The sequence below is a fragment of the Siphateles boraxobius genome, unplaced genomic scaffold, assembly GCF_051911475.1.
Source record: "Siphateles boraxobius isolate OS27281-9 unplaced genomic scaffold, OSU_SipBor_1 22, whole genome shotgun sequence".
Lineage (NCBI taxonomy): Eukaryota > Metazoa > Chordata > Actinopteri > Cypriniformes > Leuciscidae > Siphateles > Siphateles boraxobius.
Window position 1 is genome coordinate 27,019,407 of NW_027508833.1, and position 27,053 is coordinate 27,046,459.

Consider the following 27,053-nt stretch of genomic DNA (forward strand, 5'->3'; position numbering starts at 1 on the left):
AGCAGATCTAATTAAAAATCCAGTCTAATACATCATTTATTTATGAGATAAATTCAAGTGGCTGTTATCTGACAGAATATGCGTGACTTAGCATTTTTATGCACAACTGCACTGCTGACATTTGCTACATATAATCCTTGTGAATTTTCCTTGAGGATGGTAACAAAGAACAGGCTATTGATTAAATGGCAAGAGGAACTTGGATCTATTGTTGTACTGTGTGGGTATCTGGGACATAAAAGGTCTGGAAAGAGGTGTCCTGAGTTGCCCGTCAAGCACACAATAGCATTGTCAGGAAACACGTAGTTGAACACATGACCACGGGTGTAACAGGGCGAACAAGATGAGAGACGTGCGGATCCATATGCAAGGCTTTATTCCAAAAACATAGTCTTAATACAGGCAAGGTCCATTAACAGCAAACAGGTATGGCAGAGGCATGACACAGAGTAAGAAGCTAGCACTAGGGGAGTGCTAAACGCAAAACAATACTCGGCCTCAGGGAGAGAAAATCCAAGGCTTATAAAGAGTGTGAGAAAGTGTGTGATAGTTCTCAGGTGAGAGCGTGATTAGTGGAATCATCTGTGTGAGTTGTCAGTGCAATGAATGATGGGGATTGTAGTGAAGTGCAAGAGTCCATGCTGTGATTTGGTGACCTCTGGTGGTGATTGACCGGAAGTGTGGAGCAGATTCGTGACATAGCCCCCCCCCCATGGGCGGCTCCCGACGCCCCTTTGTATAAAACAAAAATAGTGAAAAAAAACACAATAGTTAGGAGGGTGGTGGAGCGGAGGTGGTCTTGAGGGAGGGAAGGAGGGCCAAGTCTTTGCAGGGGAACGGGACCAGGGCAGAGAAGGTTGTGCAGGGGACCAGGGCGGAGCAGGCTGCACAGGGGACCAGGGCGGAGCAGGTTGCGCAGAGGACCAGGGCACAGACGACCCCTCGGGCGGCCACGGCGGAGAAGACAGTCCATCAGGCGGCCAGGGCGGAGAAGACAGTCCATCGGGCGGCCAGGGCGGCTAAGACCCTTCGGGCGGCCAGGGCGGTGAAGACCCTTCGGGCGGCCAGGGCGGTGAAGACAGTCCATCGGGGGGCCAGGGCGGTGAAGACAGTCCATCGGGCGGCCAGGGCGGTGAAGACTGTCCATCGGGCGGCCAGGGCGGTGAAGACCCTTCGGGCGCCCAGGGCTCAGGAACAGACACCGGCTCAGGAACAGACACCGGCTCAGGCTCAGGAACAGACACAAGGACAGACACAAACACAGAAACAAACATTGGCTCATGAGCAGATACCGGCTCAGCTGAACGCTCAGGTTCAGGTGTGACTTGAACAGTCTCTGGATCGGCAGGCGTGACTTGAACAGTCTCTGGATCGGCAGACGTGACTTGAACAGTCTCTGGATAGGCAGACGTGACTTGAACAGTCTCTGGATTGGCTGACGTGACTTGAACAGTCTCTGGATCGGCAGACGTGACTTGAACAGTATCTGGATCGGCAGACGTGACTTGAACAGTCTCTGGATCGGCAGACGTGACTTGAACAATCTCTGGATCGGCAGACGTGACTTGAACAGTCTCTGGATCGGCAGATGTGACTTGAACAGTCTCTGGATCGGCAGATGTGACTTGAACAGTCTCTGGATCCTTAACAGGGCTGGACAAGGATTCATAAACGGACACCTCCAAAAGTTCTGCGGCAGACGCCACCACCTCTGGAGGTTCTACAGGGTTAGCATCAAGAATCAAGCAAGGTTCACTAACAGGACTGGTACAGTGCTCATCTACGGTTCCTTTGACTGTGAAATGACAGGCTGAGAGGCCATTGCTGTGATTTGGTGACCTCTGGTGGTGATTGACCAGAAGTGTGGACCAGATTCGTGACAACGGGGAAGTAGAAGATGTTACAAAAATGTCCATCTCTAGTAGTAGAGTAAGTAAATTAGTAACACCAGGGGTATCTGCATAATTTGATTCTAATAATTCTGAAGTTTTCTTTTGTCTTTTTGATAAAAAAAAATAAAACTAATTATATTAGTTATTTAATTCATATATATATATTTGTTTAATTTTATATATTTTTTTAAATGGTTATTATATCTGTATGTAAGCTTGTTTCTGCCACTGAATAAAAAATAAAAAAGGTAATTCTAACTTTTTTTTGCGACCTCTAACTTTTTCCCAGAATTATGGTTATAAATTCACAATTGTAAGTTATAAAGTCTGAATTTTTAGATATAAACTCGCAATTCTGATAAAGTCGCAAATCTAAGAAATTAAAATCTGAATTTAATTAATTCTAAAATAATGTGAAAGATACTGATGTATAAATGTGCAATCATCTTGATAAAGATGGTTCAATCCCTTTCTTTCTTTCTTTCTTTCTTTCTTTCTTTCTTTCTTTTTTTCTTTCTTTCTGTCTGTCTGGTTTCTGTCTTTCAATTTAAGAAGTGTTTATTCACATAAGCTGCTGAGTGAAGCACCTGAGGGAACTTCTCTTTCTCTCATCTCTGTTGTTTAATTACACTTCTTTTCTTCTGCGCTACTGCTCTTTTCAGCGTGGATTACATAAACAGTTCTCCCCAGCTTCCTTGCTTTGGTGCTACACACGCTGCACTGAATAAGACAAGAAAGCCTTCCATCAATGCACTGACAGCCTGAAATCAACAAAAAACAACATGCCCCATGTTTCAAGCACCGAGAAGCAAACATCTTCTTCAAAGCGCAGAACAAATCTGCTCAACTGAACATGAGCCTGTCATCACATATATGCATGCTGGAGTATCACAGAGGGAATAAAGGGGCACCGAGAAAGGCCTGCTTCAGCAGGAGTTCATATAACATCACCCATAAGCACATCTGTCTGCCAGATGGGTCCCAATTTATAAAAGATGTTGCTAATAATAACTTCTGTATTATTTATGCCCTTGAATTTATCAGCTTAGGAATAGACAAATAGCATTTTAATGAGAAAAGCTCAGGCTTTACTGACCTACTGCAAAGATAAATACCAAGTGCACAGTGCTACTATAATTTTGTGTCACATGGTGACAAATATAATAATATAGGCCCTGATTTAGTAAAGGTTTGCATAAATAAAAAACATGCAAACTTAACAGCACACAAAAATCATTGATACAAAATAGGATATCTTGTCAGTTAGTGTAGATGTTCCTTGATGTTCCTTTGCGTGTCTCTATACAAGTGCACAATCAAGGGCAGTGTCAATGCAAACAATTACATTGCACCTGCAAAGTAATTTGTCAAGTCTCAAATTAATTATGGAAACTGTGTCTGCAAATTAACATGACTGAATGACAAGTATTAATCTGATTCAGGTTATGCACCAGCTGCCGTCACTATGATAAAACGGAGACATTGAGAACAGAGAACACATAGATGTACCCAGTGCTGCTCGAATGGATTAATGTGATACAAATGTATTTCTAAGCAATTGTTTTATTCAAAATTACATTTAGCAAACAAAATCATCACTGAATGTAATCCATTATATACTGCACACTTTATCTGTAAGAAAAATGAAAAATAGTAATAGATGGCACAGTGCGCACAGAACCATTTTGAGACATTTTTGAAAATAATTTCTTTTTTTGTTTAATAAATAAGCAAGTCATACTGGTTTGGAACAACATCATTTTGGGTGAACTGTCCCTTTACGGCAAGACACAACAGGCAAAAACATTCAGTCGCACAGACATTTTTGGGGGATATTAAGAATAAGTTGTCAGGCACACGCTGAGAATCGATTGAGAATTGATGTCACGGGGCAAATTTAAACATAAACTAAATATGTATATAAAAAAGGGGCACTTATCAAGTCAGAAGCCAAAAGATCTTTTTTTTAAAGAGAATAGTGCCAAAAAAAAACTTGTGTAATGTCATGGTGTAACCACCTGTATAGCTCGCTATATACATATATAAGGCTTTTGGATTCTCTATAGTTGTTTTTTAGACATCATTTCTTTTATTAGGTTTTGCATTTAGCTATATTTAGACATTCTAAAAGGCTACTTTTTTCAAGGTTTAGATATTATCCTAGATAAGTATCAGGTTTTGCATTATGATTACAATCAAACATTAAAACTTTGTTATAGGGAAAACACATGGAAAGCATTTTTGTTATGTTGTAATATGAGTAAATTATATTAACCTATTTTTAACCTATTTACACATATCCTACTTTATCACCATAACAAACCACCTGCATTCACATTTAGACTTAATTTAAAAATGAATTTTTATATATCTTTAAATAGAGACATTTTCAAATGCTGCCTAGTGTTGACAAGGGAACTAGAACATCTGAGGTTTTTCCACAGTGTGACTATTAATTGAACTGTCACTCTCTTAGCTTTTTCTGGGTTGTGTTTGTCAGATGTCACATCCTTGTACCCAAAGCCTTTATTTATAATTTCTTGTGTCTTTCTTTTCAATTTAATTTGCAAGCCATTAAATCAACACTGTCTTTGTCAGTTGGGAAACAAATTTCATGCATGAGACCACATTGAAAAGCTTGGATTTTTATTTTTTATTTTTATTTTTTACTTTAACCCGGAAATAAATTGGTAAAAAAAGAAAGGAAAAAAAAAGGGCAAACAGAATAAGCTTTTTGTGTTTATTTTTCAATGCAACTTTTTACTCGGATTGTTAAGCTGTTTGTTATTATTTTTTTTTAAAGTAGAAGAATATCTTCACCAAAATAGAAGAAATTTTTACCTCTTTGACCTTGCTATGTACTGTAGTTGTCCAAATGTTTTTGTTGAGCATTTTTGGATATATGTTGATATTTCAGCTCATCTTTAACACATAAAAATCATTGTGTGTAAACATGTACAGCTAACCAAACAGGTATCTAAGCCTGATTATCCTTTCACAATGAGAGTCTATAAAAAGTTTGGGAAAAAGAAAAAAAAGAAAAAGAGTGAGTGTATTAACAGAGAAATTTGACACTGTCACAATGCTTTGAATAGGTGACTTCAATGAATATTTAACTAAGTGCATCCATTGAATATTATTCAGATTGATGTTATCAGTATACTAATATAAGTGACTGACTGATGCCATTTCAGACTCGGCTCCACTGAGCTTCATTATCCGTCTCCATTGGCTGCCGCATTCATTCATTTCCTCTCACTTGTACTGACTGTGGAATAGATGTTATCCCTGCATGTTTTCCCTCTATTGACACTGCACAAATGGAATGTGAACTTGTTAGTCTGTATGCGTGTTTGTGTTTGAGTGTGTGGTATTAGAGGAGAATATAGATTAACTCACGAAGAGATGATAGCGAACGTTTTGCTTTCTGTGTCTTCTTTGAGCTGGAGAGGTGGATTGTAATTTCACACAAACTCACTCACATATAAAATCAAGAATGCATAGATAGATAGATAGATAACACTTTAAAATTTGGAATGTCATCGCATTAGAAAAAAAATTCAAACCATTTGCCATCTGCAAGGCCTTGTGAAGAGTGAGATACAAGAGTGCAGTCATCGGCATACTGCAGCTCAAGTATCCTCACTCTGTGCAGTTTGGTGGTTGCCTGCAGTCTCCTGATATTAAAGAGGTTACCATCCAGCCTGTACGATACTGTCACCCCACTGTTGTCTTCAATCTCCTTTTAGAGAAGCTGGGTGACACATATGAGGAAGATGTTAAAAAGCACTGGTGCCAGTACACACCCCTGCCTTACCACTGTGCGCAGGGAAAGGGCTAGACTGTTGCCCGCCTATTGTCACCCTAGCAATCATTCCATCATGAAACTGACGGATGAGGTTGACAAACTTAGTGGAGCATCCGAACCGGAGGAGGACTTCCCACAAGAGATCTCGCTGCACAGCGTCGAAGGCTTTGGAAAGGTCAACAAAAGCCATAAACAGGTCTTTATGTTGCTCCCTGCACTTTTCCTGGAGTTGCCGGGTTATGAAGACCATGTCGACTGTGCTCCTGTTCTTTCTAAACCCGCACTGTGACTCGGGTAGCATAGATTCTGTGATGTCATTGATCAGTCTTTGTAGTATCACCTTGGCCAGGACCTTGCCTACCACAGCAAGAAGTGATATGCCACTATGGTTGTCACACATGGCCCTATCCCCTTTGCTTTTATATATGGGAACAATGATAGCATCCCTCAATTGCTGTGGGATGAATTCATAAGCCCAAGGAGTCCAAGAGGGTTCTTTTGTTCCATGTTGCCAGTTTAAGGTTGTAGGATTTATTTCTTTTGTTTCGTCCACAGAAGTGGAATGACCCGACAGGCGCGGTTTCCTGCCCAGGTGTGAGTTGAGTGGGCATTTTTTAGGCCACCTTTTCTAGGCCCTTCCTCAGCTTGAGGTGAGCAGTGCAGTCCCTGTGAGCTCCCAGTCTATTCAAACCTGCCCCCGTCGTCAGACACCCCATCGCCGCCAGACTTCAACCATAAGTAGTTCCAGGTAATATTCACCATTGGTCAGAGGTGGAAACCTGCGCAAAGAATTTTTTAAAGTGCTAAAGTGGGTGCGCTCTCCTAGTAGCACTAACTTCACCATGATGAGGTAGGTCTGGTGGCATGGGTGGGACGACCAGCTCCTCATCCTGGCTGCAGGAGGCTCCAGGGACCTAGCTCTGTTTAGGCCCGCCTAATGCGCGCTGCCATAGCATTGCTTTCCTGTTAGGGTATACTCCCTTAGCCTTGCCTCAAGAGGCTAACCCACATTAGCTGGGGCAGTGGTTGACGGGCGTCAGGGCGTGTCCCCCATATGGTGGGCCTGCACACCACATCTCTGGGGCTCACTGTTGCTCAGAGATCCCCTGCAGTTTAGCCTGGGACTACGAGGTACCCAGTTACCATGTGTGGCCGCGAGAAGGCACTGCGAGAGTCTTGGTGGTACTGTGTACTGGCGGAGAAGACTTATGCACTCGGCTCCTCTTTTCACCCACTATCAGGGGGCTAGCCAGCGGTGTACTTTTTGCCTAATGTTTTATGAGTACTGTGAAATCAGACGTACTTCTTTTGTCACATACTGTTTTTCGGATACTTGTAGGGAAGTGGCTAATAAATAAATTATCTGGAGTTAAAACACATATAATTGACAGGATAACAGTGTTTCGTGTAAATTATGAATTATGAATGAATGACCATCGTTTGTTGCAATGTCATTCTTACATTCATTGTTCATCATCTTTATCATTCACCTGTGAACCATGCCTTCAAAATTTCCAAACTGAAAATCATTACTTTAAAAAAAGAAGACACTTATTTGTGCACAAATTACACACTAAAACGCATAACTTTGTAAATGATAACAGAATTTTCATTTTTGGGTGAACTATCCCTTTAACATGTAAGGACCCTTGAATTGTGTCGGCTTTGCATAAACAACATCAAAAGCATCAATAAGCACGCACTTTGTAGAGCTCCTCACTTGTGGTTTTGATTGACAGGTATAATGATGGAACTTCTCAGTAATGAATCATTGAGCTGTAGACTGCTGCGGTGTTCCTGCAGCGAGTGCTCATTTCAACACTAACGCATCCTCTCTATGTTCGGGTTCCTCCTCTACTTCAGTCAGATCCATAATGAAAACATGCTCGCAAATGCCTCACCTCCCCACACTTAGAGCTGGGTTTGTTATTCTGAAATATATTTAAAGTGGCAGCACACGCAGCCCAACCCCATGCTAAAGTCATCAGAAATGTAACGCTTGTGCTTAAAATAAACACCCACGCTGACAGTGATGGAGGTCCTGGTTGCTACGCTTTACCTCAAACTCTTATTTTCGGCACAGATAGCGAGACCTCACTTATTTTCAATCAATCTGACTCAGACGCACAATCTTCTTCTTCTTCTACTTCTTCTTCTTCTTCTTCTTCTTCTTCTTCTTCTTCTTCTTCTTCTTTTTCTATGGTGGTTGGCAACCGGCAACCATCTGGACTGGAGAGTGGATCAAGAGGTCAACCTACACTTCCTTAAATTCTTTTTAATAACCCAGTTATCTTCAAAAAAGAAAACAAAAATGGGAAACAAATTCACCAAATTCACCTCTTTGCAGTATATCATATAAATTTAATGTCATCTGGTTCTCACCAAGTTGTGAAATCAATCTTTGTTTGGCTTGATGGTATTTAGGACAATACATAATTACATGATCTACTGTCTCTTGGCTATTGCAATATTCACATATTCCATCACCATGCTTTTTCATTATAAATAAAGTTCTATTTAATCCTGTATGTCCTAGCCTCATTCTGGACATCTCATCTTCTTCTCGCTTACTTCTGTATGTATTCCTGTTCTTTCCCACTTTTCCTTGAATACTATACAGGTGTCTCCCAGACTGTTCATTATCCCATAAAAACTGTAATTTTTCATTAATTTTAGCTTTAATTATACTTTTGACTTCAGCATTGCTGTATATAATATCCACCTCTATATCAGGCTTCTCTGCTGCTTTCTTTCAGAAGCACAATCTGTCTCTAGGATGTCATTTAAGGTCAGCGTACACATACAAACACTCCCAGTGTCTATTTTTCCATAGCAACACTGATCAATGACACCTGCCTTCATCTCCATGGGAACACACATGTCCTCCTTTGACTACCTTCCTTCTCATTTTCTTTCATTAATCTCCCCCCATTTCTCTGTCTATTAAACTCTTTCTCATTCTCTGCGTGCGCATGCGTGAGCGATTGCTGAGCGTTTTTGAGCGTTGTTTGAGTGTGAATGTAATTTCGTGGCTGCCGTAGGCCTACATAGAACTAGTATTTCACCCTCAGCTATTTTCCTATTTTTTCTTCTTTGTTTGTCTGTTTTAGTTACTAAGAATAGTTTTTTTGGTGTGTTAATCCGGGCTGTGTGCTACCTGTATTTGAAGAAAGTAGTCTGCATTGCATAGGCTACCTGCGGTTCTGGATTCGAGCGTTTTGAACACACGCACGCGGCGTCATGCATTGAAGGTGGCGGCTGCCGTGAGTGTGGAGGATTGTTGTTTGGCTACAGGTGAAGTTGTGGGCCATGAGTGCATTTTGTCAGCCTCAAAAATGAACAATGCTAATGTCATATTTCTAAATAATGTAGACAAAGAAAATGAGTTAGTTGAGCGTGGGATCATTATTGATGGTTTGTTTACAACTGTTCTACCTTTATCAATACTATCTAAAAAAGTGAAATTATCTAATGTTCCTCCGTTTATTAGTGACCAGCTATTAACACAATCTCTTTCCCGTTACGGCAAATTGTGTCTCCGATAAAAAAAATACCGATTGGCAGTGGATCTCCATTGTTAAAACGTTTAATTTAGACGATTCGCCTACATGATTGTGAAAGATGACGCTTAATTAGACCTATACTTCCGTATCGATATGACTTATGTAGTAGGCTATTTGCAACAACAGGGAAAATTAAATGTTTCGGTTGCAGCAAAGTGGGACATTTGATTCGCGATTGCCCTGATAAAAGAGAAACAGCAACAGAGCAAATTATGTAGTCGTCCCACCCGCGACAAATCAACCACACACTGACAGTACAGAGCCAGACGCGATCGCGGCAGAACGAGCTGAACCCGAGGCTATTACAACGGTATTACGATGACAGATAACAATGAAGAACTGGTTAACAACCACAACAAACGTGAAGACCAGGGAGACACCGAGAGCGACAGTGAATCAGATATAGCCTCTCTCTTTCACAGAGTGAATGCGTGAGTAGCAATTATGAAGTGGAAGATATAGCCTAAAACTGTTTCTTAAAGAAACAAAAAATAGAAGATTGGTACGAGTGAACGAATATTTTCCTGACCTTAAACAGTTTATTGAAAAGACAAGGTGTCTGGCTGAATGTTTTTTATTTCCAACAAAGAAATTTACAGGTTAAAGAAGCTAGTGAGAAAATTCAATCCTACTGAAATAAACAAAATGATGGAGGTGGTAAAAGCTAATTTAATGATAATCAGTGGTTTGTTTTTGTTGTTTGTTGTTTTGTTCTTTATGGGTGAAGTTAGTGTTGCCTCAGTGAATGTAAATGGAGCAAGAGATTTGAAAAAAAAGAGTAATTTTATGTCTAAACAGAAAAAAATAGACATTATTTTTCTTCAAGAAACTCACAATGATTCCAAGAACGCTGCAGATTGGAAAGAGAATGGGATGGCATCTCTCTTCTAAGTCACAACACTGTTTACAGTGGAGGAATTGCTGTTTTATTTTCTAAAAACTTCAAACCAGTTTCATATGAGGTTGAAGAGATTATAAAGGGCAGACTTTTAAAAGCTTTATTTGAAAATCATTTCTTGTTTTTATTTGTGCTTATGTCCCAACCTCAGGAGTTGAAATGCCGTTTTTGAATACTCTCAATTTAACACTGCAAAATTGTGACAATGAAGAGTTTTTGTTTATGGGAGGGGATTTTAATTGCACTGAACAAACTATTGATATGAATCACATAGAGCCCCATGAGCCATCTCGGAAGAGACTTATCCAAGTAATTAAAACGAATGAGTTGTGTGATATATGGAAACGTGTTAATGGTAGTCTAAGACAATATACTTGGTCTCATACCCGTGACAATGTGTTTTCTCTTGCTAGGTTGGATAGATTTTATGGTTGTAAACATCAATGTGGTATTTTTAGCAAATGTTTTATTGTCCCTGATAGTTTTTCTGATCATAGCATGGTGGTGTGTTGTTTTATTTTGAACTTTATTAGACCAAAAACTGCTTATTGGCATTTTAACAGTTCTTTGCTAAATGATAAAAATTAAGGACATTTTTGAATACACTCACCTAAAGGATTATTAGGAACACCATACTAATACTGTGTTGGACCCCCTTTCGCCTTCAGAACTGCCTTAATTCTACGTGGCATTGATTCAACAAGGTGCCTGAAGCATTCTTTAGAAATGTTGGCCCATATTGATAGGATAGCATCTTGCAGTTGATGGAGATTTGTGGGATGCACATCCAGGGCACGAAGCTCCTGTTCCACCACATCCCAAAGATGCTCTATTGGGTTGAGATCTGTTGACTCTGGGGGCCATTTTAATACAGTGAACTCATTGTCATGTTCAAGAAACCAATTTGAAATGATTCGAGCTCTGTGACATGGTGCATTATCCTGCTGGAATGAGCCATCAGAGGATGGGTACATGGTGGCCATAAAGGGATGGACATGGTCAGAAACAATGCTCAGGTAGGCCGTGGCATTTAAACGATGCCCAATTGGCACTAAGGGGCATAAAGTTTGCGAAGAAAACATCCCCCACACCATTACACCATCACCACCAGTCTGCACAGTGCTAACAAGGGATGATGGATCCATGTTCTCATTCTGTTTACACCAAATTCTGACTCTACCATCCGAATGACTCAACAGAAATCGAGACTCATCAGACCAGGCAACATTTTTCCAGTCTTCAACCGTCCAATTTTGGTGAGCTCTTGCAGCCTCTTTTTCTTGTTTGTAGTGGAGATGAGTGGTACCCGGTGGGTTCTTCTGCTGTTGTAGCCCATCCGCCTCAAGGTTGTGCGTGTTGTGGCTTCAAAAATGCTTTGCTGCATACCTCGGTCAAAGTTGCTCTTCTATCAGCTTGAATCAGTCAGCCCATTCTCCTCTGACCTCTCATTTTCGCCCTCAGGACTGCCGCATACTGGATGTTTTTCCCTTTTCACACCATTCCTTGTAAACCCTAGAAATGGTTGTGCATGAAAATCCCAGTAACTGAGCAGATTGTGAAATACTCAGACCGGCCCATCTGGCACCAACAACCATACCACGCTCAAAATTGCTTAAATCACCTTTCTTTCCCATTCTGACATTCAGTTTGGAGTTCAGGAGATTGTCTTGACCAGGACCACACCCCTAAATGCATTGAAGCAACTGCCATGTGATTGGTTGATTAGATAATTGCATTAATGAAAAATTGAACAGGTGTTCCTAATAACGTTCAGAGCTACAATGAATACATTCCATTCATTGAGGCAGTGGTGGGATTTTGGTAAAGTTCAAATGAAACAGTTTTGTCAACAGCATACTTGAAATATACTGTACAGTTATCGAAATCTTTGAAGAACTTGGAGACATCAATAGTCAAACTACAAGAGTTAGCTGAATCAACTGGGGGAAAACATGTTTTGGAAACTCTTACAATGAAAACAAAACTTACAACTTACAAAACTCAACTTGGTGATCTTTTAGGGGTTAAGGTGCAAAGAGCTCTGGTTTGGTCCCGTTTTCAGAATATTGACCAAATGGATGTTCCAACAAAATCTTTCTTTAATTTGGAAAAAAGAATGGACAGAAAAGATTAATTCACACACTGCGCTCTGAATCCGGTATGTTATTATCTGACCCCATTGATATTAGAAAGAGAGCAGTTTTTATGAAAAGCTGTATAGCTGTGAATGTGTTGCAGAGCCTGACACTGACAATATTTTTTTTGAAAACTTGGCACAGGTGTCTGAGGATGCCAACACGAAACTCCGTAAGGCCATTAGCCTAGAGGAGTTGTACAAGACCCTTCAGGGCATGGAGTCCGGGAAGGCTCCTGGCATCGATGGTCTTCCTGTAGACTTTTATAAGTCTTTCTGGACAGTGTTGGGAGAGGATTTGCTCGCGGTGCGCAATGAAAGCTTGGCTGAAGGGCGTCTGCCATTGAGCTGCCGTAGAGCAGTTCTTACACTCCTCCCAAAAAAGTAGACTGACTGATATTAAGAAATGTGTCGCTGCTTTGCACAGATTACAAAGTGCTCTCTAAAATTTTGGCAAATAGAATGGCAGAGGCAATGGAGCAAGTTATTCATCCGGACCAGAGTTACTGCATACCTGGTAGGTAAATTTTTGATAATATTTCTTTAGTGTGGGATATTCTAGTGGTCTCCAAGTTGTTTAATTTAGATTGTGCGTTGCTTTCTCTGGATCAAGAGAAAGCGTTTGATCGAGTTGGACATAATTACCTATGGCAAACCTTAGCAGCTTTTGATTTCTGCCAAGATTTTGTGGAAATGGTTAAGATGCTGTATACTGATGTTGTGAGTGTGCTGAAAGTGAACAGTGGCTTATGCACTCCTTTCAAGGTTGGTAGAGGTGTCAGGCAAGGATGTTTGCTGTCAGGAATGCTTTATTCATTAGCCATAGAACCATTATTGCAGCAGATAAGAGTAAATTTGACTGGGTTAAATATACCTGGTTTTAACTGTAACGTTAATTTATCCGCTTACACTGATGATGTGATTGTAATAGTCAATGGTCAAAAAGATATAGAGATTTTAAAGAAATTACATGAAGATTTTAGAGCTTTATCTTCTGCTAAAATAAACAGGAACTAAATTAAAGCTTTTGTATGTGGAAAGTGGACAGGAGAGGAACTAAGCATTCCTACTGGTTTACTTTGGAGTAAAGGGGGTTTAAAATACTTGGGGGTCTTTTTAGGAGACGAGGACACTGTACAGGAAAATTGGGAAGGGATTGTTGAAAAAATTAAAGGTCAATTAGCCAAATGGAAATGGCTGGCCCCAAACATGACCTATAAAGGGCGTACTTTAATTATCAATAATTTAATTGCATCCTCTCTCTGGTATAAGCTGGCATGTATAGATCCACCTGTGAAAATGATGACTGAAATTCAAGCCTTACTGGTGGACCTTTTCTGGGATAAATTACACTAGATTACTAAGATTATTTTATTTTTGTCTAAAGAAGAAGGTAGACAGGGACTGATAAACTGATAAATGTGCTATTTTACAGAGTCTGGGAGGCCTACAGATGGATAAATCTCTCTTTTTGTTAGGCCCCTTAAAACTGGATGCCTCCAATATACCAATTTTTTGCCAGTCTTTTTAATCAACAAAGGACACCGTACCATACACGAAATCACTCTTCTGGTTGTATAACCCATAATACATGGAGCTCGTTTAGATATTTTTTGCAGTTGAACGTAGTTTTCCTGGACTAAATGACATCCTTTGCAAATCCAAGATCACTACCTTAAGACTTCTGCTAAATGTGGCTGGACCTAATTTCATGAACACTGAGCAAACAGCATCTCATTTGGGAATTTTTTCAACTCGTATAGTTGCTCAACTGATAGTGGCAGTCTGCTTTTACAAATGAAGAGAGACCGTTATTAACAGACTATTGTACAGGAGTAGAGACCCCTAATGCTGAAGACCCTTTTCCGAATATATACTTGTCTCCCAAAGATGATTGTATGGGTTTGTTTTTAAAACCCGGGAAGTCTTTGTGTTAAAGTGATAGTTCACCCAAAAATGAAAATTCTGTCAGTAATTACTCACCCTCATGTTGTTACAACCCCGTAAGACCTTCGTTCATCTTCGGAACACAAATTAATTTTGATTAAATCTGAGAGCTGGATCACTCCTCCATAGGCTTCTAAGGGATTGGAACTTGTTCCCCGAAAAGTTATTAAAGACATCGTTAAAATAATCCAAGTGACTACTGTGGACTTTTACTTTTTGTGTGCAAAAAAAACTAAAATAACGACTTTATTTCAAATATTCAACTATTTCCTTCTCTGTTGGCCTCGAGTCAGTTAACTAGTGTAATAGTTAACACGCATCACCCACATGACCAGCGTCGGCCAATAGTGAGTCTACGCGTGACGTAGCTCTACGCAATCACACTACGTTAACTGACTACAGGCCCACAGAGAAGGGAATGAATAGTTTAAATAAAGTCGTTATTTTTTTTGTTTTTGCGCACAAAAAGTATTCTCGTCGTTTGATAAACTTAATGTTTCAGCCACTGTAGTCACTTGGACTATTTTAACGATATCTTTAATAACTTTTCGGGAGAACAAGTTTCAATCCCTTTGAAGCCTATGGAGGAGTGATCCAGCTCTCAGATTGAATCCACCATTAACGAAGAGAGTAGGAGATATACAATGGAGGGTTATCCATGGAGAAAAAGTTGTCAATGCTTTTATTTCTGTTTAAAATCCTGAGGTGAGCTCTGAATGTCCTTTTTGTTTTAAAAGAGAGACCGTTTTTCATGCATTTGTAGAGTGCTCTAGATTAAAGCCCTTATTTGATGTATTAAGAAGTCTTCTTGATGCTTTTAACAGGGTTCTCAAGTCTCACGAATTGGCCGTGAGACACACGCAATTCAACCAGTTCACACGCTCACACGCCACACTGTGTATTTCTCACGCTGAAAAGGCAATGCCAACCAAGTGTTCCTGCAAGCTTTATATATAACGTTATATATGAGGCGCAGGCACACAAAGTGTAAGTTTCCTGCCGCCAGCACATATCTCGGCCAGATTGCGTTCGTTACTAGGCAACATAGATGCGCGAACACACGGAAGTTGACCGAAAATTCAAAGACTCTACAACTACTTTGCAACCAGGACAGAAGCTTTGGCTCAGTTTGGCTAGCTTACGTTATCTGAAACTAAGGGAAATGTTAGTGGGTATGGGAAGGAATGACGATGTATTTCTTCATTTTATTTTAAATTATATATTATATACTGCATTAATAGTCTTTCTAGTTACATTAAGGCTACATGTATTAAAGCAGAGTGCTCTGGCTAATATTTTATATCCTGTCAAAACATATTTACAATTTGTTATATTTTTTTAATTTTTGTATATTTGTAATTTTGAAATATAACATTAAGGAGTATATTTAATGTGATGAATTGCTCTGTCATTTATCAGATTTACCAATTGTTAACATTTCAGTTTGTGCTGGTTAATTATGAACAATGGGTAAAATTAGGGGGTGGGGGCGGAGCTCCTCCCCTAACCACATGTGATCTACATTTACATTTATTCATTTAGCTGACGCTTTTATCCAAAGCGACTTACAATTGCTATATTTCAGAGGTCGCACGCCTCTGGAGCAACTAGGGGTTAAGTGTCTTGCTCAGGGACACATTGGTGTATCACAGTGGATTCAAACCCGGGTCTCTCACACCAAAGGCATGTGTCTTATCCACTGCGCCATCACCACCCCGATCTCACTCCAAGCTTTTGATAAAACTTGAGAACCCTGCTTTTAATGAAACTTTTTCCAAGGAAATGTTTGTTTTGGGTGCTAAATATGTGCAGAAAAGACTAATTGATTGTCAATTAGTAAATTTTATCTCGGGTCAAGCTAAATTAGCTATCTATTCAAGTAGGAAAAATAAGATTGAACAAAGGCCTGGACAAAATGTTACTGTGTTGTTTTCAACTCTTATAAAGTCTAGAGTGTTGTTTGATTTTAATTTTTATAAATATATGGATGATCTTATTTCTTTTGAACTAAAATGGTGTAGCAAAGGAACACTGTGTTCTATGTTTAAAGATTAATTATTTTTCACACATTTTCTGTAAATCATTTTTTTTCGCTGTGATCATTTATACCTTGTGAATTGTTTCTCTCTCTCTCTCTCTCTCTGAACGTTATACAAACCATTTCGTGCACAAATAGGAAATTGTCTATAATTTATGAGACCCACATCTATTTATTAGTTCAGCATGGATCACTGTGGTCTGTGTGAGCTTCGGTAGAGTCACATTTCTGTTAATGATCTCCCCAAGGTAAATTTAACCACAATTAGGCAGTAAATAACAGCCCTGAACTGTCTGATGAAATGATGAAGGCAAACCTTCCACCAGAGGATCCTGGAGGCCCTTTAATTTGCCAAAATAAAAGGAAGAAACTAAAACAAGGCAAAACATTTTTTTTTTTAAAAAGCCCTGCTCTAGAATTTTCAACCCCGCATATTCAGCAATAAACAAGCCATTAGGTCTACATTGAGGAGAAATGCTTTGTTGTTCAGTTTTGTGTTTTTCCCCAACCAGCCCGATGATCTCTTCCAAAATTTGTAGCAAGAGATTTGCAAAGAAGTGTCCTTGAGTTTAATACAAACACACAATTACAAGGAAGATGCATAATTAGAGCATGCTGGTCCTAAATATTCACTTGCACACATTTATCAAGAATGAAGCCATAAGTTTTAGCAAAGAAAACCCAAAACAAACTATTATCATAATAATGATATTCCCCTAAAATAACATTCATTAATATTGCATGATATATATTTTTATAATTTTTTAGGTAAATTATTGTGAAATATTGGTGATATGTAGACCTACATTATAATGAAGTACATATTGTACATATATACATACATTATATTTTTTCAATGTTTTATCTAATAATTCATTTCATGGTTATGAAGCGTCTTGCTGTTTAGTTGTTGTTTTGTTTTTGTTTTCATGCACTTTTAGTTTGTACCTCATTGTTTCCTTGGTTGTCTTGGATACTAAATATGTTTTTTTTTGGTGGTCGTGGTTATTCATTGATTTCACACACCTGTTCCTGATTTAGATCATTAGTTTATTCAGTATATATAGTCCTCAGTATCAGTTGTTCTTTGTCTGGTGTTTACTGTGGCCTTTTGTTTTGTGTAATAAAGTTACTACTGCATTTAGAGCCACTACGTCCTCCTCAGCTTAATCACTACGGTTTCATCTGTATCACTACTTAAACACTACTTCCTCAGGTGAATGCGATTTCTGTCTATTTATCATAACTAAAATTTTGTGGTTACTGAAACTGGTTATTTGATAAACCCTCTTGAGATATACACTACTGTTCAAAATTCTGTGATCAGAAAGATTTTTTGAAAGAAAGAAATGCATACTTTATTCAGCAAGGGTGGATCAAAAGTGACAGTAAAGAAAATGTATGTTTCATAAATCCTCTTCTTTTGAACTCTTTTCATCAAAGGATGATTTGGAAAAAAATAGTATCAGTTTCCACAAAAATATTAAGCAGAACGGCAAATCAGCATATTAGATTGATAATTTAGCTCTGCCATTACAGGAATAAATTACATTTTTAAATCTATTAAGATAGTAAACAGTTATTTTAAACTTTACTATCATTTACAATATTACAGTTTTACACCATTTTGATCAAATAAATGCAGCCTTAGTGAGCATAAGAGACTTCCTTAATGTTTAAAAAAAAATCTTACCAACCCCAAACTATTAAACAGAAGTGTAAATAATGTATACTTGTATGCATAAATACTTAATATAAATACTGCATATATAGATACTTCTAAGACACCAAACCTTTTGTTTTTTCTTTGTGTTCAGGCCTTAAAAAGAGCAGGTCAGACCCCCTCAAACCTCCCTGTTTTTCCATCTCTTTTCTCTGAATTTCTGCTTCAATTTCACAACACATTTCTTGTATCATTTGTATCATTGCCAGGAATGGCAGAAACCATAAGTAAGAGAGACACAGAGAAAGAGAAAGAGTGGAGGTTGTCAAATAAATTTATCTATTAGCTTGCAGCTGGTCTACTGTGTTCTTAATTAGGCCTGTCCTGAGGCTATCATGTCTAAACGGATTACGCCCTAAACTCTCCAAAACACACATACACTGTGCAGCCATACATACATACCCACACACCCACACCCACACCATATGCCACACAGTCTGTGGCCTATATGATGTTCCAGCCATCCTTTCTCTGATGCTTATCCAAACCCCGTCACAGAGTTACTGGCATATGTAAGAGACAGAAACAGAGTATTACCAACATCCACTGCTTCAGATTCAAATTAATGAACCATCTTTGTGTATTTACGGTTTATTGCTCTTTTTTGTCTTGCAGGAACAGACCTTTCTGTTATCTGAGCTTCTGTTGGGGCATTTGTGACCTTGACAACCAAATCTGCACTGTGTTTGTGCTGGTGTGCTGTCAACCCCGCTGCCGCTGTGTCATTTGTGGCAGCTAAATTGAAGGAGTGCTCCAATCGTCTTGCCCCTCGCCACGCGTGCGGGAAGGCCTGCTCATTCTACTGTCTGTCTTCCTGCCCACAAACATCCCATTATAAACAGTAACCTGAAGCCATATAGCATCTGCTCCATGAAAGATGTTGATTTCATTGGCAAAACACCGCTCTTTTGGGCTATGGTGCACTGAACGGTATGATGGAGCAGACCTCGTACAATAACTCACATCAATGGGATTCGCTTTATATGCAAAGTGAACACAACTAACATAATACAAAAATGGACCACAAGCATAGCTTTCTAAATGCCTTTGATGAAAAACTGGAATACTGCAAAAACAAGCCCAACAACAGGTCTATGAGTATATGGACTTTCATAGAGAACAACAGAGCACAACATCAAGCATGGACACTCTGGTCTGTACGGAAAATCAAAATCTTAAGCTTCCTTTTTGGACTTGCAGTCATCGTTCTAATCATGGCGTCTTACATCTTGACGAGGGACCAGAAAGGGCTCTTTTTAACGCCGTCACCGTATCACCTTACTGTAGTGTCTCATCTGGCACAGCAACCCCTTAATCTGTCTTTCACTACTGACAACACAGTTGTGAGAGAAGTGGTGAGGAGGATTGTAGCCAAAGTGGATTTCAGTCGTAGAAGAGTGCCTGACCTGGGAGAAGTGAGAGAGAAAGAGGCAAACGTATGTGCATTTGTGTTACATTGCTATATAATTGCAAAATATACTTGATTTAAAAAAAAAGAAGAAAAACATTGTTGCTTCAATACATTTTAAGATTTAGATCATTATCTCGAATTACAAGTAAAGAGTAGCAATATTAAAGTTTAACGCTTGTTAGAGCTCATGTCAGAGCGAGTTTGTGTTTTAAAGAATAGACTTCTAATATCAAAACTTAAAGTTTAGGTGCATCCCTACTACAGTGCTGGTCAGAGTTATTTGCCCCCTTGGTATATATGATCAAAGATGGCTGTAAAAAAAAAATCTGCATTGTTTATCCCTTTGATATTTTATTTAAAAAAAATACAAAAAAGTAACCTTTTATTAAAGTAAAATAATTGAAAGTGTGGGGGTGGGGGGAAATCACATTATGAAAAAAAAATGTTTTTCTCCAAAACACATTGGGAACAATTATTTGCCCCCTTTTGTTAAATACTTTTTGCAACCTCCTTTTTCCAAGATAACAGCTCCCGGATGAGTTTGGAGAACACCTGACAAGAGATCTGAAACCATTCGTCCATAGAGAATCTCTCTAGATCCTGCAGATTCCCAGATCCATGCTGGCGCCGCTTCTCTTCAGTTCAGCCCACTCATTTTCTATAGGGTTCAGGTCAGGGGCTGGGCTGGCCATTGCAGATTTTGTGCTCCGTGACCCATTTTTGTTTTGATTTTGATATTTGTTTTTGGATCACTGTCCTGTTGGAAGATCCAAAATGGCTTGTTTTTGATTTTGATTTCAGGTTAGGATTTTTTTTTATCTGTTGGTATTTTATCAAATCCATGATCCCATGTATCTGAAAAGATGTCCAGGACCTCTGGCAGAAAATTTGGCCCACAGCATTAAAGATACAGTATTTCATTTTACACATGGGGTACTTTTTTTATCCCTGTATGAACCAAACCCATATTAAGTGTTTGCTGCCTGTTTCATCTGTACATTGAACGTTTGAAAAGTAACTGACACTACTGGAACTTCAAACGGGTCAGACGTTCTATGGTCAGACGAAACAAAAAAAATAGCTTTTTTGGCAGCAAACACTTAAGATGGGTTTGGTGCACACAGGGATAAAACAGTACCCCATGTGTACAATGAAATTCTCTGCTGTATCTTTAATGCTGAGGGCCTAATTTTCTGCCAGAAGTCCTGGACATCTTGTTCAGATAAATGGGATCGTGGATTCGATCAAATACCAACAGATAAAAAATCAAAACCTGACAACCTCTGCAAAATCTTATAATGGGCTGAACTGAAGAGAAGCAGCGCCAACATGGATCTGGGAATCTGCAGGATCTGGAGAGATTCTGCATGGAGGAATGGTCTCTGATCTCTTGTCAGGTGTTCTCCAAACTCATCTGGGATTATAGGAGAAGACTAAGAGCTGTTATCCTGGAAAAAGGAGGTTGCAAATAGTATTCAATAAAAGGGGGCAAATAATTGTTCCCAACGTGTTTTGGAGAAAAACATTTATTTCATAATGTGATTTCCCCCCCACTTTCAATTCTTTTACTTCAATGAAAGGTTATATTTTTGCTAATTTTTAAAAATAAAATATCAAAAGGATAAAGAATGCAGAATTACCTTTTTCAGCCATCTTTGATCATATTTGCCAAGGGGGCAAATAATTCTGACCAGCACTGTAAATAATATCATACCAAACCAAAAACAATTTCATAGCTAATGATAATGCCGTATCATTTTTATAAAAATGGGTGGGAAACTTAATTTACATAGAGAGTTTTAAAAATCAAAGGAAATGTCAGTATTCCATGAGTTGAACTAGAAAGCTCAAACAGCATTTATTTGAAAAAGAAATCTTTTATAACCTGATAAATGTTTTTACTGTCACTTATGATCAATTTAATGCCTCGTACAGAATAAATGTATTCATTTCTTAATTAAATCTCAATAAAGATCAATAAAATCTAACCGACCCCAAACTTTTGAACGGTATTGTATAAAGCAGATACACACCTTCACAGATAAACATGTGCAAGCTACACTCTGTCAAATCTTAGTTTACTATCATAAGTCTTCTGGTCTTTCTCGTCCACAGATATTCACTGCAATTCCTCGAATATTTCTTCCCAATCTCAAGAACCCCTGCTGGTATGAAGAATTCTTTGGGAATATCACAGCCGATACATATGGGAAAAACCTGTATGCCCTTTACTCAAAGCGCTTCCAAGCAATATATGACCACCTGCGCAGAGCGTTTCCAGCTCACCTGCATCAGCATGCAGGAAGACATTTCCGCCTGCGCTGCCTGCCCTACTTTTACATCATCGGCCAGCCCAAGTGTGGCACCACAGATCTCTACGACCGTTTACGGCTACATCCAGAGGTCCATTTCAGCACGATGAAGGAACCACACTGGTGGACACGAAAGAGGTTTGGTAAGTTTCACAAAAAAAGATAATTCGACCATCAGTTTAAAATGTGAATTCATGATGCTGGTTGGTCTTTGTGTCAGGAAAATGTTCAACACTCCCATTTTCTTACAATGCAAAGCATCTGCTTAGACAGATAATTGGGTTCTATCACATTTATTTTATGACAAAAATTTTACAGCTACAGAACAGATGCCATTTAATTCTGTTTGCAAGCTTTGAAATAATTGTACTTTGTTTTCCCCTGGTTTAAGGTATCATCAGGTCAGGCAATGCTTTTCAGAACCCCTATCCCCTGAATGACTACCTGGATCTTTTTGACCAAGCAGCCAATCAGATTCAAGATCACTTGATGAGCAACTCCTCTAAAAGCCACAAAAAAGTCAACATCATAACCGGTAATAATTATTGCGTTTCAATCGTGTTTTAGGTTAAGTTACTTGTTTAGGCCCTTTCTTTAAGACAGGGATACCAAAACTATTTGTAAGCCGAACCTCTCTGACCTAAAATATTTACTTGAAGTACCCCCTGAAAATTTAAGTTAATATTTCAAATATTTAATAACACAATGACATGTTCATGTTTCTCTGATGTTGGTTAATAGTCAAATGACATGCAGGTACATGAACAAATAAATATTTAATTTTTTAGTAAGTGCTTTATTTTGATTTGTTTTTATTTTAAGATTATTCATTTTAATTTTATATTTTTATAATTTAATGAATTACTAGCTTCCCATCAACTCACAAACCCCAGTTTTAGGTATTGTATAGTTTTTGAGGCTGCTGAAAGTTCTCCAATTAAATTCACATCGTCTATAAACCCAGACTTTCTCATTAGAGGTGCCAGATGTTATAGTCAAGGTCTTTCCTCTTGTTATGACTCATACCAGAGGTATTAAAATAACATTAGAGGCATGAGAAATTAAATCAGCAAAAAACAGCGCAGTCAAAAACAAACACTAATATCATTTATCAGATTATCCCTGTCTTCTAATGAAATATCAAGTTGGTTGGGATCAAGCAGGATTGTAAACTTTTACTAGTAATCTCGTACACATTTTTTGATTGACAGGTGAAGCGAGCGCATCCACAATGTGGGACAATAATGCTTGGGTTTATTTTTACGACAATGGAACGGAGGTGGAGCCTCCTTTTCTGGTGCAAGACTTGATTCATGCTGTCCAACCAGATGCCAAATTCATTGTGATGCTCAGAGACCCAGTAGAGAGGTACTAATCCAATTTTCAAATATTTATATATTTACAGTATATTTAACAGCATCACTTTGTTCAGATATTATAACCAGTATTAGACTACTGTGTGAGAGATGCTCTTTAGATTGCCCTCTTACCTTTTATTGTGTTTGTCTGTGCACTGTGTGTATTTGTGTGAGAGAGCAGGCTTTACTCAGACTATCTATACTTTGGCATGGCTAATAAATCTGTGGAGGATTTTCATGAGGGAGTATCAGAATCGCTGCACCTGTTTGAGGGCTGTTTGGCTGAGAGGTCCATCCGTTCCTGCATTTACAACACCACTCTCAACAACCTGATGCCTGTGAGTGCAATATGAATCATAATCATTACCTCACATGTAAATATTTAATATGACATTGCTATCTTAAAGGGATAGTACTCCTAAAAATGAAAATTTCATCATTTACTCAACCTCATGTCGTTCCAAACCTGTGTGATTGAAAAGAGATGTAGTAACGACGCATTGAAAGTGAATTGGGAACAGGGGCTGTCAAGTTCCTAAAATGATTCCTTTAGCTCATTAAAATGTTATCTTCTGAACGATAGATGGATGTGTCTCACCAAAGCATCACAGTTGGTAATTCTCATTAGGGATGGGGCTCAAAGGCGGCTGGTGTGAGTCAGAGTCAGATTTTGTTCAGTGTGATATGATGTAATTGGTTCAGCCACCAGGTGCAGCTGTGTAGATAAGATATGGGATGAGCTGTTCTGGCTCTTCCCCAAAGTTGTGCAGCCACTAGATGATCTTCACCTCTGGAGAAAGCTGTTGGAAGGTGAAATGAAAGCAGTTATAGAGAAATTTAAATGTGTTTTGAAAAGAACATTGTTTTTCTGCACTGATCTGGGGATTAAAGTCACGAATGTTTGATTTATGTTTGACCAGAAAAAAACTGGATTGCTGCATCATTTCTGCATAGTCTAGAAAATTGGATGCGATATAATACAAATAGAGGGTTGTACACCAATCAGAATCGAATTAAGAATGTCTATTATATTCCAAACAGAATCTGAACTGAGGTATCATTTGAATGATTATTTCATTATAACTAAATTAATTATCATTTTGTGCACCATAATTCCCTGATCTCCATACTCTTCAAAATGGAGGCAAACAACAATAGATAGATTCCAATATTTATTGGTATAATGTTTTCTGAAAACAGTTGCGTGGTGTAATTTTTTTTTGGATGGCTGAATTTTTTTTTAATCAACCCATCAAGGAATTCAATAATAAAATTAGTTGTAATTTGTCTCAACTTGGAATTCCTACTCAATCAAAATAGGTAAGAATGTTGCCTACTCCTTATATTATAATAGAATTTATTAAATACATATCAGAAGTGAAAAGACACAGTAACTATATCACCATATGATATATAGCAATACATAAAATTCTGTTATAAAACTGAAAAAATTAAGGACTGTCTTGTGTTTTGTTATACTGAACCTTTGGGTCCCTCTGTTGGTGAACATAAGACACTAATTCATTCACTTCAACAAACTCATCTATTGTATATATATATACTATGTTGAAGAACATAAGACATTCAAAACAGAACAAAAACAGTCTCAATTTCCAGTAATAAAAATGTTTGAAAACAAGCAGTGTTGTAATATATACAGCAGAAGTAGGGACAATAGGTTGAGACTGACAAAAGATTTTTCTACTGTAAATGTGTCTATTTTGTGTATGCATTACTAACACTATACTGGTATTGTTGGGTCTATGTTGGGAACTGTGCCTTTTACTGTCTATTTCTGAATCTTTTTGAGCTACCTGTCAATACCTAGCACAATTGGTATATTTAATCGTGGCTGTCATGAATTCCGAAGAGTTTGGCACTGTATTTCTCCTCTGTATTTGTAGGTGAGGCTTCAGGTGGGGCTGTATGTCATGTACCTGCTGGACTGGCTGAATGTTTTCAGTAGAGAGCAAATTCTCATCCTACGACTGGAGGATCATGCTGCCAACCGGAAAATCACTATGCGGAGAGTCTTTGAATTTCTTCAGTTGGGTGAGTTTCGTAGTTTTCATGCTTCTACATACATAAAGTATGATAATGTGGGTATGTTTGTTTAACCTCTGAAGTCTTCATAAATTTGTCATCATGTGCAAATAAGTGCAAGTATCTATTATTTCACTGACCGTGTGTTTGTGCTTCATCAACCCTTCAGGTCCCCTTACTATGCAGAAGGAAGCAGACATCACAAAGAGTCCCGCCTCAAACACCAGACGACCAGCCAATCGAAATCTAGGCCCAATGCTGCCCATAACCAAGGAGATCCTGCAGAACTTCTACAGGCCTTTTAACCAGCGCCTGACACAGGTTCTGAAGGACCCTGCCTTTCTCTGGACGTAACCCTGAGGAAGAGGGAATAAACAGACATGGATTATTGTAATAACTAAAAGTGACACAAATTAAACTCTAGGCTGGTACAGGGTGGCTGGTATCACCTTGGCAAAAATTTTAATTAAAGCAAACTTCTTCTATATAGTGATACCACTGACTTTATTTATTTATTTATTTATTTTCTTTGGTTATTGGTGCTGCTGGACACTTTCATTATTGCAATTTGATACTCTGAGAGTATTTGGTTCCAATGACCACTGAGAAATTAACAATTTATTTAGTCAGTATGACCACTGAGAAATTAATAGACGATTTATTTAATGTATCCGTTATATGGATCTGGAAGTTTTTTTTAAACAAAATTAAAGGATACATAAACAGAAAAGGCAGCATAACATAAAAATATACACTAAAAACAACAACAAATAATAAAACAGTACTGTCAATGTTTTGGCTGTTATAGCTTTAATCTTTAAGAGTTTAGCTCTATGGAAAATATGAGAGGGCCAATTGTTGCCTGAAAAGTCAGAACGTCACCTAATATTCAATATAAAACAAGACAATATAAAGGATTGTGGAAAAAGAGCACAAAAGCCATCCTGGACATTGTACTGGGTGAATGACATCTGGTGTCACTGAAATGTAATTTTAATGTTGTAATTAGGGGCCAAGCACTGAAAGTGCGCAAGCACCTCGTGAAATCGTTTGCGTTCTTCTTCTTCTTCTTCCGTATGGAAGTCTATGGCAGAACCAGTTGCGGGAAAGTTATGAAATTTGGCACACTGATAGAGGACAGTCTGAACAGTCACCATAGCAAATTTGGAGTCTCTAACTCAATCCCTCTAGCGCCACCAACTGTCCAAAGTTTAACTCATGTTTATGCTAATAACTTTTGAACCATAAGTGCTAGAAACAAAATGCATTCATCAATGCGATTCGATTGCATCCTATGACATAATTTTTCATCATGTACATCTTTCCGCCATTTTGAATATCAAAAAAAAAATACTTTTTCGAACTCGTCTTAGACGGTTGCTCCGATTTTCACAAAAATGGAACCAGATCATCTTCAGACCATGGGGACAAAAAGTTATGAAATTCAAGTTGATTTGTCAAACCGTTCTTGAATACTGCACAAACTAATTTTACGTAGCGCTTGCAAAAACAGACGTAAGGCTGTATCTCTGCAACACTTTATCGCATTCAGACAAAACTTGGTACATGTCATCAAAAGCATGACCTGAGGCAACATGCTGCGTTTCGGCGCAGTGCCACCTACTGGTCCGGATATACAAAAAATTAAAATTTTAAGCGTAAGCTTAAAGCGCAATGTTGTAAATTAGCGCTTAAAAAACATTTGCCAATATCTTCGAAACCGTTAGACCGATCGAGGTAACCACCGTAGGAAGTTCGGGAACATAGTTCGTTGGCCAATTGCTAATGCCCAAATGTCAAAATTTTTATTGTAAGTGGCAAAAAAATCCAATCAAAGTCACCCATGGGTAATTTTTTATGCTCTCACACAAATGTCTATAACTCGAAAACAAAATGAGATATTTTCACCAAATTTGACACGCATGT

General features: G+C 38.5%; 1 protein-coding gene and 1 long non-coding RNA gene across 2 annotated transcripts; one reads left to right on the forward strand and one right to left on the reverse strand.

Moving 5' to 3' along the window:
* Positions 1 to 19,019: 19,019 nt before the first annotated feature.
* On the forward strand, positions 19,020 to 25,612 carry chst15 (carbohydrate (N-acetylgalactosamine 4-sulfate 6-O) sulfotransferase 15). Its single transcript, XM_077239394.1, has 7 exons — positions 19,020 to 19,439; positions 21,530 to 21,869; positions 22,118 to 22,261; positions 22,938 to 23,094; positions 23,266 to 23,422; positions 24,989 to 25,136; positions 25,297 to 25,612. Exons 1-7 carry the CDS (start codon positions 19,020 to 19,022, stop codon positions 25,479 to 25,481), a joined length of 1,551 nt encoding a protein of 516 aa, XP_077095509.1. The 3' UTR covers positions 25,482 to 25,612.
* Positions 19,274 to 25,391, reverse strand: LOC143746998 (uncharacterized). The gene is made up of 6 exons (XR_013206645.1): positions 25,268 to 25,391; positions 25,022 to 25,160; positions 23,683 to 23,884; positions 23,348 to 23,420; positions 21,701 to 21,846; positions 19,274 to 19,409 (listed from the first exon to the last, which is right to left on the reverse strand). It is a non-coding gene; the product is annotated as an uncharacterized LOC143746998 (long non-coding RNA).
* Positions 25,613 to 27,053: the final 1,441 nt, after the last annotated feature.